Source organism: Gobius niger (genome assembly GCF_951799975.1).
Source record: "Gobius niger genome assembly, chromosome: 17".
NCBI classification, from domain to species: domain Eukaryota; kingdom Metazoa; phylum Chordata; class Actinopteri; order Gobiiformes; family Gobiidae; genus Gobius; species Gobius niger.
This window is the reverse complement of record NC_136868.1, coordinates 10,666,775-10,679,901: the sequence shown is the minus strand read 5'-3', so window position 1 is coordinate 10,679,901 and position 13,127 is coordinate 10,666,775. Positions and strand designations below refer to the sequence as shown.

Below are 13,127 nucleotides of genomic sequence, written 5' to 3'. Positions count from 1 at the left end.
GTTGAGCGTTGGACTAAATGGTCTTGGTGAATATTGATTAAAGCTTCACTTAGTTTTGCTTAGCTCCTTCAGCAGGTCAATAAACCCTGAAGCAGCACCAGAGCAGTCAGGCCACTGGAACACCAGGAATACCCCCCGCTTTTCCTGTGCCAGACCCAGGATTAAAGCGCTGAATCTAAACCAATGTTAAATGAACCAAAGCAAATTAAAAACTAAAACTCTACAGTCGTTTGTAAAAAGTGGTCCTGGAAGAACACTATAAAAGTAATTCCACATACATAACTTTAGCTAATTAGTGCTTTTGAATCCGACTAATGAGCAACACAAAGAACAGATACTATTAAAAAAAAAAGAACAGATACTGATTTGAACTTTTTTTTATTTTAAAAACGTCCAAAATGAAAAGTATAACTCGTGAAAAATGGCTCTGTGGAGTTTGTGAACGCTGGAGCGACGTACAATCCTCAGTCATCCTACAGTCACAGCAGAAGCTTGAACTTGGAACAATAAAAACATAAAGAGAGGACAGTTTGGCATAAATAACTTAGAACAGATGAACCTCGAGGCTGCATAAAAGGAGTGTTCAGAACAGAGTCATTCAGTTCATAGAAGACAGGCTTTAATTTAACTTTAGAAACTGTAGTGATAGTTGAGTTTAAGGAATTGGGAATAGTGTTTTTGTATAGGCTTTAAAAGGCAAACGCCCCAGAGCAGTGGTTCTCAGGCTTTTCACACAAAGCACCAACTCTTAAAGTATTTGATCGTCCAAGTATCATCAGGATTCAATCAAACCTGGACTAAAGTAGGTCCTAAATAGACATGAACTGGGTGTAAACAATGGTTAAAACAGAAAAAAAACTATAATAGCAGATGACCTCAAGTTCGGCCATTTTGAGAAACGCTGCTCTAAAGAGTCTGGATTGACAGTGTTGGTGGTTCAAGTCCTTAATTTCATTATTGAGAGCTTTAGAAGGAGGTTAAGGCCATTTCCCCCATTTTGTTTACTGTGATCATTTAGCTTTTGGGACATTCATCATTGTAATCAAAGAAAGACTAAGGTAATAGTTAATGTGTTTATTTTGAGAACCACTGCAGTTAAAGTGTGCTTCAAAGTACAAAATACTTTTAGTAATGCCTTGTTCGTTTTACTCTAGAATCATTATTTCTTATTGGTTTGTTATCCCTTGTGTAGGATTTGCAACAACAGGTCTGAAGTAATTCCCCGTTTTCCATGAGTGACATTCTTATAGTTCCTTCAACTACAAAACATAGTCCAAGCGTTCGATTCGGAGCCGTGAATGCGACAACGGTCTGAAATGTGGAACATGAAAGGCATCGTGTCAGAAACCAGCACATGCGGAAAAAAACGTCATTAACATCTGTATAAAAATGTGTACAAAACATTTTAGGCAGACATCTTGTAAAAAATACTATATACAGCAGTATCTTGTAAGGCAAATCGAATATGGAGACTGTCGTTTTGCAAAAATGGTACAATTGTATTACTGCTAACCAATGGATGTCTATGTGTTTTAGGGAAGCGTCGCCCCCTTGTGGCCACAGCTATATCTTCAGTTACGGTGAAAAGATTATTTTTTAAGAGGAGAAAGACAGCAATTGGACTTGAGAACTAGAGAATTATAGCTTTAGTCCAAGGTCTGCCCCAGAACTTGTGTTATTTTATTGGAGTGTGTTGCCCTCTGGTGGCCACATGTGCGTTTGCATGACCCTTTGGAAGACGAGGCCAGGACTACCCCAGCAGTTGTCACCTCCTCGAGTGCTGCCTGGAGCCGGGAGCCTCCTTCCCTCTGCTCAGACCCTTCTTTGAGTCCACTTTGGAGCCGGCCTGCGACAGCGTCCTCATTTGCTGCTGCTGCTTGTGTCTAACCTTCGCCTCTGTCTCTGAATCGCTGAGCTCCAAGTCGGGGCAGTAGCCGTCGCTGTCCCGCGTGCTTTTGACGCTATGCCCCGCGACCGCCTTGGCGCAAAGTCGATCTTTACTCGATCCTTTTTTGGACAGTTTTTCAGCGTTCATGTCCTCGGTCGCGCGGACTAAACTGATCGTAGCCTCTTTGAAGGACTTTCCAAAATGCTCTATCGCGACTTTGCGGAAACTCGCCTTCTCCAGTGCCTTTGCTGCGACCGCGTCTCCTTTCGTCTGGCAAGAGCTGTCCTTTTGCGCTACGCATTTCTCCAAAATCCCGTTCGATTTTGTCTTGCACCCCTTTTCGTCCTTGCTGTGCTTTCCGTTGGACGAGCGGCCCTGCAGCGCGGCGTGCAGCGCTAAAGGTTTGCCCGACGGTTTGACCTTTTTGTTTGACGAAGGCAGCCGACCGTTGGAGCGCTCCTCTTTGTGGTTTCGTGCGTGGAGCAGAGGTTTCCCCTGACCCAGCCCCGCCCCCGATGCCCGCTCCGACACGTTCACACTGTGGTCCGGGCACAGGGGGCCGTTGCCAGTTTTGTTACTCGAGTTTCCGTTTTGACTGGAGGATTTGGGCATTTTGAGCTTCAGTGTTATCCTGGGAGGAGGGCGGCAGAGCGTGTTCTCCACGGGGAATGAAGCTGGGAGACCTGCAAACAAAGAGAAATGGAAAACGATTATACGCATAGCTCACGCTTTGAATATCACTATAATCATCTGTTCTTCTCACCTGCAGAGAACTCCTGGTCCATGAGTTTGACATGAAGCCCGAAGAGCTGCTCCTGGGATTTACTCTGCAGCAACTTCAGCTTCTCTCGACGACTCACCATGTAGCACAAGTTTCTCACCTACAAATAAGGACCAACAAAGTATTATTTTCCCCCATGAGATATAATGAAAAAGGAATTTCAATGATTCCAATAACTGAAAACGAGGCGCATGAAATGACAGAAACGGCATTAGCTACGCAACCCTTTTCCTACAAATGTGGACTTCTGTAAGCAAACAGCTTCTCGGAACTGTTTGTATTGAGCGTGGACCGTACAGCTGAATGGTGATGCCAGTTTCTAATGTGTCATTTCTGTGGTTCCTCCATCATTAACTACGGCTGGGGAAAAAAAATCGATTTGATTTAAAAATCAATTAAGATGTTTATTTTTCAGCTCTCTGCCCTCTACTGCTGTACAAATGTGCTAAGAAGAACAGAGCCCACCTACAGATTGTTTGTTGTTTTATTAGCTCAATCCAAATACAGTATAAATAATTTGGATGTTTAACAATCTTTGTTGCACAGTGACTTTTCAGTTTAGTTTCAATTTACAGTTCGCATTTATTTCGTTTTACATGGGGGTTGGGGGGAAATCTAATTAAATCATACATCAAGTTTTTTCTTTTAAAAATTGCAGATTTTTTCTGGGAAAAAAATCCAAAAAAAAAAAAAAGAAAAATCGCCCAGCTCTATCATCAGCATATAATAAGATGATGTTTAGTGGCCATTGGATGTGTATCCGACGCCACAAAAAGCAGAAACAAATCCTTTTCGTAGTCCTTCTGGGGGTAATACAAGTGTTAATGGGATGATTGGGGGGGTCTCCCCCTGGTGTCACTGTCCAGAAAACCACCCTTGCCACTTTGTTGCCTGCAGGTCGGAGGCCCCAATACACACTAATGGAATCACGAAGAAGAAGCTAACAGGCTAACGGGCAAAGCTAACTGCGGGCTACCGCCGCTTTAGCAGTATTTACAGTCAAGATTGAGTGAAAAAAGAATAATTCTCCATTGTGTCATCGAGTTGTGGCACAAAGTAGATTATACCTCTCTCCCTTTGTCTTTTCTGTCAGCGTAGTATTTGTTCTCACTGACAATTATTGAGTATAATGAGTAAAAAAAACGTTACAATGTTACAACACCTGCAGTGGCGCTTATTGCCTCTAGAGGCATAGGGGTTACTTAGTTCTGCTTTAACTGAATATGATTTAGCGTTTAGCTCATAGGCCACTTTTACAGGCTAAGTCTTGTCTTAAGTAAAAGTACATTTGCATTTGAATATTTGATTCTGAGATCAGAGCGGGTACGCACCCTCTCCAGGTCCTGCCGGAGGTGCATGAACATCCTCATGCGCGTGTGAATGCTGTCCTCATGCGGCTGCAGCACCATGTTCTCCTCCTCTTCTTTCGGGGGCAGCAGCGCTTTGTTGAAGTTGTTTTTCCGTTTGAGTTTCCAGTACTGATAGATGAAGTCCACAAGGCGCTGGGACACGCCGAGGCTTTTGGCCAACTCGTCCGGTTGAATCAAAGAGTAAAACTCTTCCTCCAGCTCCTGCAGCCTCTGGGCACGCGGCCCGCCCTTCACCGCCTCTCCGCTGGGTTTGGCCCGGACTGGACTCAGACCTGGCTCCCCGGACTTGGGCTTACTGTGTTTGAGGCAGAACGACTTGAATTTGACCTCGTCTCCTTCGTCCAAAATGGTCTTCATCTCGAGGCTGTGCTCGAAGGCACACGTCACATGAAAGGGGATTGTGCAGTTCTTCACGGAGCACTGATTAAAGAGGAGACACAGAGAACTAGGGTCAATTTATCCTTAGAAAAAGAACAACACACAAAACCTCAGCATAAGAAAAAGATTTTGTTAAATCAGCTGGACTTGAAACTCACTTGTATACAAGCTCCAGTCTTTATCTTGCACAGGCTGCAGATCAGAGACCAGCGACTCGGCGGGATGTGGGACACCTTTGTGATGGGCTCCATCCTCTCAGGGCAAGCTATGCTCACCTATAACGGATGAAAAAGACTTGGTAAGAGTTTTATCACAGATTTCAGACCATGATCATACAATTACTAGTCAATAGATGATTCACCTCAGGTATCCACAGTGCACAGCTGACATGGCCCCACTTGGTCCCAGCTCGCGTGGCCTTCATGGCGCCTCCTTTCTTGGGACAAAGCAGGCACTGAGGGTCGATGCCCAAGACACAGGTCCGACAAAGCCAGTTCCCCATAGGAACTTTCACGATCCCATAACACGCCTGAAGAAGAAGAGAACAGAGGGTAAAAAACTTTATCTATTCTATATGTGAGAATCAGAAAACTTTATTCATCCACATAGGAAAGTCATTGGTTGCTGCATTAAAACATAGTACAAAACATCAATAATAAAACCCATAAAAAAGTGCTACTGGGACCGTAAAATTAAAATGGATATGTGTGAATAGTTCATGGTATCAGAGAGGAGTTGCAGGTCTAATAGCTGTTGGAAGGAAAGAGCTCCTCCATTTGGGCAGGAGCAGTCTGTTGCTAAACGTGCCCCTCAGGCCATCCAGCTCGCTGTACCAGAGGATGAAAGGAGTTCCCCAGACCCCAGGTTGGACCTGATCTTCCCCAAGTCCATCTCCTCCTCCACCACATCACTGGCCTTCTGAATAAGTTTATTGAGCCTGTAACAATCCTCCACCTTCAGCCTGCTCCTTTAGCATGTGACGGCATAAAGGGGAGCGCTGGCAACGACTGTCCCATAAAACATTCCTGCAGATGCTAAAAGAGCACAGCCTCCTCAGCAGATACAGCCGGCTTTGACCTTTTTTTATAGAGTCTGTCTGTATTTTTGTCCAGTCCAGTTTATTTGTAGAACTACAGATGTTTGTAGTCCTGCACCAACTCGGCCTCCACCCCCATGATGTTCACAGGAGTCACCAGGACATTCTCCCTCCTCATGTCCACTATCAGCTCTTTTGTTTTAGTCACATTTAGCTGCAGATGGTTTTCCAGACATCCCGTGACAAAATTTTCCACCACTGACCTGCATTCAGCCTCGCTACCATTCTTGATGTACCCGACTATCGCAGAATCAAAACTTTTGAACGCGACAAGACTGAGTGAGATTTTGTGGCTTTTTTAGAAGTATTATATACCTCTCTAAACACATTTTCACTCATGTTGTGTATTGTAGAAAATATATTGTTTAGGGCCATGTTGTTTCTTCTCGGTTCATTCCACTTTCCCTCCACAGATCAGCGCATTGTTAGAAGACGGTAAATCATTACTTCACGTATCATTTATAAGAGAATAAGTGTTACCTGGTGCACGCAAATGTTGCACTTGTCACAGAAGACCATGTCGTTGCCCTCTTCGCTGTCAGGAGAGCGGCACACGTCACAGATCACGTCCTCGTCGTACTCTATGCCCAGACCCTCTACGGTCTCGATGGCGTGCTTCATGTTGTCGTGGCACTGCCGCTCCAGCGCCTCCAGGATGCGCTCCACCGTCAGCTCGTCTATGGGCTCCTCTCCTGTGATACAAAAGAGGAAATGCTTTAGAGTCATGGCAGTTAGTCATTCTGGCTCTTCTCCTCCTTGCACCGCTTTACCCATGTGTGCCAGCTCTTTGTTGATACTGTGGAGCCAGTGCAGGTCCGTCTCGTCCAGGTCATACCGGCACATGGACTCCGCCAGCTCCCGGATGTTCACGTATCCCGGCTCAGTCAGGTCCGGGTTCGAGCACTGGATGTACTTTTTCTTGTGGCTGTACAGCAACTCTTTGGATTTGTCTGCAATAACTCTGTCATCGAAGAGAAGGCAGAGAAACTACATGAGCATTGATAAGCCTGACATTTTTTCGGGGGCAAATGAAATTAAGTAGGACAAAGAGGTTAACAGGAGCAGCTGAAAATCTGGTAGCTTTCAAAAGGAACCACCGTTTTTCCATACTGTGATATGTTCTTACCCGAGCTTCGATGAGTTGATGCGTAACTGTCTGGTCTTTGTGCGTGCGCTCAGTCACGCAAATGTTGTTAGAATTTAGCCTCTACCAGCAAAGGCAAATGGACTCAACTTATATAGCGATTTTTTCTACCCTTTTCAGGCCCAAAGCGCTTTACAGTAAGGAACCAGTCACCCATTCACTCTCTCATTCATACTCCAGTGGTACGCAGACACTGGAGGCAAGTAGGGTGAAGTGTCTTGCCCAAGGACACATTGACACAACATTTGCGGGAGCTGGGATAGTTTCGCTCCAAACTGGGGTGAAGCTAGAAACGACCAAGCTCTTCCACGTTTCCCCTATAATGAGTAGTTACACGATCCAAGTATAGTTACACCAAATTCAACATGTCGATTTTCTAAGCGGATAAAATGGGGGACTATATTGTGAGGCGTAATAATATTAGGAGCACTTCGACTTTACTACGCGGACGTCAAAGTGCTCCAAAGGTGTTATTACGCCTTACAAAATAGTGCCCCCTTTTATCCACTTGTTTAATTTTGTGTAACTACACTTGGATCGTGTAACTACTCACTGAATCGTTTTTAAATAGGGAAAACAAGGAAGAGCTTGGTCGCTTCTAACATCAGCCCCGTTTGGGTCCATAGAGGAGAGGAGGAGGCCAATTGCTAACAACATCTTTAGTCTTTTTGCATGACTGAGCGCACGTGTAAAGACCAGACAGTTACGCATCAGCTCGTCTAAGCTCAGGTAAGAACATCTCTCAGTATTAGTTTAGACATAGGTATCAGTTCTGCTTAAAATGTAAAATGAAGAGCGTGCAGTTGTCCTCATCAAGATAATAAATGATAAAATTATTGGGACTCATTTATTTGATCACAAATGTTAAAATAATGGCAAACATCTGCAGCCTGCTTTAGATTCAGTTCAGTTTTTTTGTGTTACTGTCAAACTGCCACAGAATAACTGTAGCAGTGTTTCATGTATAATATGGCTAAAGGTCCCTCTCATTAAGTTGTCCGATTCTTATTTTATTTATTTGACAGGTGAGCATACCTGAGCGACGGCTGCGGGATGGTGTCTGGACTGGCCAAAACCTGAACGCCCTTCTCCCACTCCTGCTTCCACGTGTCGGCCAAAAGGTAGTACTCCTCTGGGTTAACGTGGTGCGAGTCCGGCAGCTTCATGGCACTGATCAGGTCTTTTCTGAACACCTGAGGGAAAAACACACAATGTTAGGGAGGATAGGCTTTGGCATTGTACATCAGGAGATGGGCTGCAGTGACGAATCAGATTGAAGGTGATGAAGCTTTTGTAAATTCTTTTTCCCCCGTTAAAGCAGTACAAAGTAACTCGTGCCCCTGGCGGCCACAAGCGCCACTGAAGGTGTCATAAGATGATGCAGTTTTTTACTCATTAATTGTCAGTGAGAGTAAATACTACTCTGACAGAAAAGACAAAGGGAGGGAGGGATATTGTACATCCAATTACACAATGGAGATTTTTTTTTCACTCAAACTTGGCTGTAAATGCTGTTTAAAGTGGCGCTAGCCCTCAATTAGCTTTGCCCGTTAGCCTGTTAGCTTCTTCTTTGTGATTTAATTCCATGTGACACCAGGGGGAGATGAAAGACCCCCCCAATCATCCCATTAACACTTGTATTACCCCCAGAGGGACTACGGAAAGGATTTATTAAGGTAAACATGTGACTTAGTACTGCTTTAAGCCAATATAAACCTATTTAAAAAGATCATTCTACAAAATAAATCAAACTGCTATAGTCTCTGAAGTTTTTGAAAAGATCAGACTGGCCGCATGTCCACTTAAAGGCCCTATACCTGATTTTTCATTTCAAAAGAATAAATTAAGATGTTGGTTGAGGTACAAATTCATCCCCAATCTTCCTAACATATTTGTAGCATCCCAGTTCTTCACAGAGACATGTTTATAGGCACATTTCACAACTTGTAGGGTCACGTTTCCGGGTGCCTGTAAGTTCATGAAATTGATACAAATGCTTTATAATTAAATCTGCAGTGTTTTCCCCACAAATGTCTGAGTTTACAATATACTAAGACAAAACAAATTTCATTCCATAACTAGAAAAAAAACAGGTATAGCTCCTTTAAGATAAGTTAAAATGTAGGAAACTACAAAGAAGCGTCTAAAAAAACACCGAAATACCGAAATAAATACAACCACTACATTAAATGAGCTCCAACACTAATTTCATCTTACTTCTGCCGGTTTCTTCTGGCTGGAGGCGGGGGTTCCCGGTTTGCTGCCATATTTGTTTGAGGAGCAGAAGGAGGTGGAGGGACCTGAGCACAGAAAAAGCATTAATATATATTCATTTTGAGCATATTATTATTTGTGACCTCCAATGACTTACTCTCATTATCAGAACTGTCACTGCTGCTGGAGGACCTGATGCGTTTCATCCTGTATCATCCTGCACACAGACAGTACTGCGTTATTTGTTCACACAGAAAGGGAACTATTGCATTTATTTTCTTTGTGCAGACGTTCACTCACCATAAATTTCAAGTTGAAGAGCATGCTAGTGGAGTGTTCAGACTACTTTTATCTGCTTTTTTCCCCCTGCAAGATGAAAATAAGACTTGGTTCAACACATGTGCACTGAAAAATGTATCTCACAATTCAATTAGATGTTTATTGGAAATTACCAAGGCTATAAATACAGGTAGAGTATATTATGAAGTGTATTTCAGCATGTCGCCCTCAACTACTGAAGCAGTGGCTCAAACTTATTATGGCTGTAGCCGTGAGTACAGTGCTCTGCTTCAACAGACAGGACATGCCTCACATTCCCCATGAGGAAGGAGAGCACTGGGGGAGACACGAAACATATCCATACCATACTACAGGGTAACCAATACTGTACACAGATATCAAGTTCAAAATCGAGATCAAACTCTGCACTTGTTAAGACCAGATTATTTTTACCTTTACTTTTCCCCCAAACTTATTTAATTGGCAACATCTTAAGCTGTAGATAAAGTCATGTATGAAAACAATTACTCCAATATAATTTTTCCCAATTTGGGCTCAGGATAGTCGCCAATTTGTTGGGTTTTTCATTGGGTTTTTTCATTGCTTTTTTTGTCGCTCTTTCGTCACTTTTATCTTGTATTTTTGTTGCTTTTCCAGCATGTTTTTGTTGCTCTTTTGTTGCTTATTTGTCGTCTTTTTGTCACGTTTTTCCCGCTGTGTCGTCACATTTTTGTACCGTTTTAAAAAAAAAGAAGCTTAGATTTGGGTAAAGCCAAGCTGGAGGAAATGTTCTTCGCAGGACTGAAAGATATATCGTCATCGTATCAATATCGAGACATGAACATTAAAAATAACAAAATCGAAACAAGATATAAAACGATATAGATTTTCATCAATAAAATTGCACCCTTTTGTGGTTTTCACCAAACCCATAGTTATAATCGATATGAAATTTTGTCCATATCGTTCAGCCCTGGTGTTCAGTTCAGGTGGGGGTCACGAGGTTAAAAAACCCTTTGCTTTCACTGTGGTTATTACAGTTTATGGATCTTGCATAGCTTTTACAGCCAGTATTTGAGCTGCACTATCGCCGATGTGGTCACAGTGGTGCTAACATCAAAGAGTTCTTAATATTTAGAAAAATACATGGTGGAGGTTTAGGCACTCGCCGATACCAACACCTGTGAGATCTACACTGACATTACTATTGTTATAGGAGCAACCCTAGAATACATAAGATGTTGTATAGTGGTTTGTGTACAATGAATGAATCAACAAAGCATCTACTTTCATGGGACAATTGAGTCAATTAGAGCTGTGCAATTAATCCAATGAATTTTGATCAAAATGCTCTTAAATCTATCATTACCGTAGTGCTTTTCTAACCTCTAACCCTCCACCTGAACTGTGCACATTTTCTCCAGTTCGGCTTCACTCAAATCTAAAAGCTTCTCGGCTGGAGCCAATAGGCCAATGTCTAAGCTGGTTCCTCCTTTTTGTTGGCGTTACACTGTGGCCTATAGGCTGTAAACTCCAGGCAAGAAGCTTTTAGGTTTGGGTAAAGCTGAAGAGGAGGAGGCGCTTGGTCAATGTGGGGGTTAAGAGGTTAATGGACAGGTCAACAACAAGTCCTGCGTCGATTCACGAATGAGAAGAAACTCTGATTGTAAATATTACTATTATTATGCCATGTTGCCCTGAGACAAAGCATCCTGTCCAACATCAATTGTGTTTTCTCTCTTATGTAGCAGTAGACTAGACACTGCAATTACAAGACAGTAAAGATAAGCCAGACAAACCCAGGTGTCTTGAGTTCATTCTTATCTACTGTGCTGCTTCCTGTATAGCAAGTAGCATCTGCAGAAAGCATGACCCGAGTCAATGTTGACAAATAGCCCTCCATTGTTAATTCTTATTCATTTTTTAGTACTGCCATGATCCTGCGCCACCATACAAAACAAGAGCAGCAGTGGGGGGCTGGGCGGCTGCAAAAAAAAAAAAAAGGAGCGGATGTGACGTCAGGATTACAATGTGGAGGGGGCACGGAGGGAAAAACGACTATAAAGCGTCCCACAGCCTCGTATCGCATGCATTCTTACACGTGTTGCTTCCCAGTTCTCTCGCCCGCACTCGCAACGGGGTTAAGCTGCACGGGCACCCGGGTATAAGCGGAAACCCTGCCCCAAACAGCAAAGCATTGGCGCCAAATCCACGTTACACACTGCGCCGCTGTGGCTGGGACTCAAACATGGGCGCCAGCTTGGCAAAAACATGGCACTTCCTACACGGGGGGGAACAGTTGAGGCGAAATCACAAACGCTTGGGCCGATTGTGATGCAAAAACGAGCATGCGGGGTTACGTGGGGTTTACGTACATTGACCCAAAAGAGAGTAGGAGTAGGAGAAGGAAAAAAAATACCATGGCCTACATTCACCACTGGGCAAATCCTGGCACAGTGAACACACGAGCAGATTGTCCGCCGTTGCCTTACCGTTAACGCGCGCGCCGAGTCCGCTTCATGTCGAGGCACAGATCGGGTAATAACACGGGTGTGAGCGGTCCAGATTTGGTCTTTTCTTGGTTGTTTTTTCGATCTGCACAGTGGGGATCTCCGGGTGTCGCTGCTGCTGCTGCTTGTGTCCACTACACGGCACACACAACAGCTCTATTGTACCGCGCCTCCCGCAGGGTCCTAAACTCCGCCGGGTTCACGCGGCGCGAGGTGCGCTTGGTTTACCCCCTGTTTAACCTCAAAAATAAATCATTCAAAGCATTTAGTTGATTAATAGCAACACGACTGCACACGCATCATTGCTTCTTCGTTTTAAAGACACGTCGATGATTAAAAAAACAGATTGGTAAAACCGCCATCACAGCCCTGTCCCATAAGTAGGTTAAATTTCACTCTAACGCCACCCCCTGGTAAACCAAAGTGAGACAGAAATATTCACTCAAACCACATATTTATTTGGTTCAAAAACGGACTGCAGGATGCCACAATATAAAATGATGTATTTCAAGCTATGTGGTGTGTCATTTCACACAGCAAATAGAAAAAAATAGAAGCTTTAAATAACAGTAAAAACAGGTTACTATATTAGTGGAAAAATACCTTGAAAACATGCATCTTTAAACTAATAGTTTTTACATGCTGTGATATGTTCTTACCTGAGCTTAGACGTGTTGATGTGGTCTTTGTGCGTGCCCTCAGTCATGCAAAAAGACCAAAGATGTTGTTAGCATTTGGCCTCTCCCAATGTATTCCTATAGGTCCAAACGGGGATGAAGTTGGACGCTACCACGATCCTCCACGGGCACACACAAAGACCAGACAGGTACGCATCAACTTGTCTAAGCTCAGGTAAGAACAGATCTCAGTGTGGAAAAACTGAACTATTCCTTTAATGAGGGGAGGCTTGCATGTCTTCAGACCTGACTCTTTGCTGTGAGCGGGACATCACCAGCCCGTTTCCAAGTTATTGCATTGCTCTGACAGCATTCAGCCAAACATATGCCAAACATATGGTATTCAAATAGTAGGTCCTCTTTCAGTGCTTTATTGTGACAACACATTGCATGAATAGAATGGTTGGTGTTTTTTGGAGCTGGTCTGATTTTGCGGGCATGTTAGTTTATGTGTAAAGTTTTACATGCGTGTAGTTGTAGTCCTGGGATGTAGCGTCATATGTTTTGTGATGTTCAGTAGGGCTGGGACGATCCACTTTAGTCACAATCTGATACATATCACTATACTCAGGGGCCGATCCAATACGTATTGCAATATTGTAAGTAATTATGATCATTACTACGAATTACTACTAAATATGACTTAAAATGTGTAGAAAGTGATGTGTTTAAAGCTATAAACCAAATGCCATTTGACATTGACTTAAGTGTTAAGGTTGAAAAGTGCATTAACACAAAAAGTAACAAACATAACTGTCACTGGAAAACGAAGGAGTGTGTGATAAAAATG

General features: G+C 43.3%; 1 protein-coding gene across 1 annotated transcript; it reads right to left on the bottom strand.

Annotated features, from left to right (window-relative positions):
- Nucleotides 1–1,243: 1,243 nt before the first annotated feature.
- On the bottom strand, nucleotides 1,244–11,802 carry jade3 (jade family PHD finger 3). The gene is made up of 12 exons (XM_079574738.1): nucleotides 11,643–11,802; nucleotides 9,172–9,237; nucleotides 9,029–9,088; nucleotides 8,875–8,957; nucleotides 7,693–7,850; nucleotides 6,284–6,474; nucleotides 5,994–6,205; nucleotides 4,779–4,946; nucleotides 4,576–4,692; nucleotides 4,001–4,459; nucleotides 2,652–2,769; nucleotides 1,244–2,571 (listed from the first exon to the last, which is right to left on the bottom strand). Exons 3-12 carry the CDS (start codon nucleotides 9,075–9,077, stop codon nucleotides 1,766–1,768), a joined length of 2,361 nt encoding a protein of 786 aa, XP_079430864.1. The 5' UTR covers nucleotides 9,078–9,088; nucleotides 9,172–9,237; nucleotides 11,643–11,802; the 3' UTR covers nucleotides 1,244–1,765.
- Nucleotides 11,803–13,127: the final 1,325 nt, after the last annotated feature.

Coding starts and splice junctions, on each gene's coding strand:
- jade3 (XM_079574738.1), bottom strand. CDS start 9,077: ATGAAACGCATCAGGTCCTCCAGCAGCAGTGACAGTTCTGATAATGAG. Junction 8,958..9,028: donor TGACAGTTCTGATAATGAGA/GTAAGTCATTGG, acceptor TTCTGTGCTCAG/GTCCCTCCACCTCCTTCTGC. Junction 4,693..4,778: donor GTGCACTGTGGATACCTGAG/GTGAATCATCTA, acceptor CATCCGTTATAG/GTGAGCATAGCTTGCCCTGA.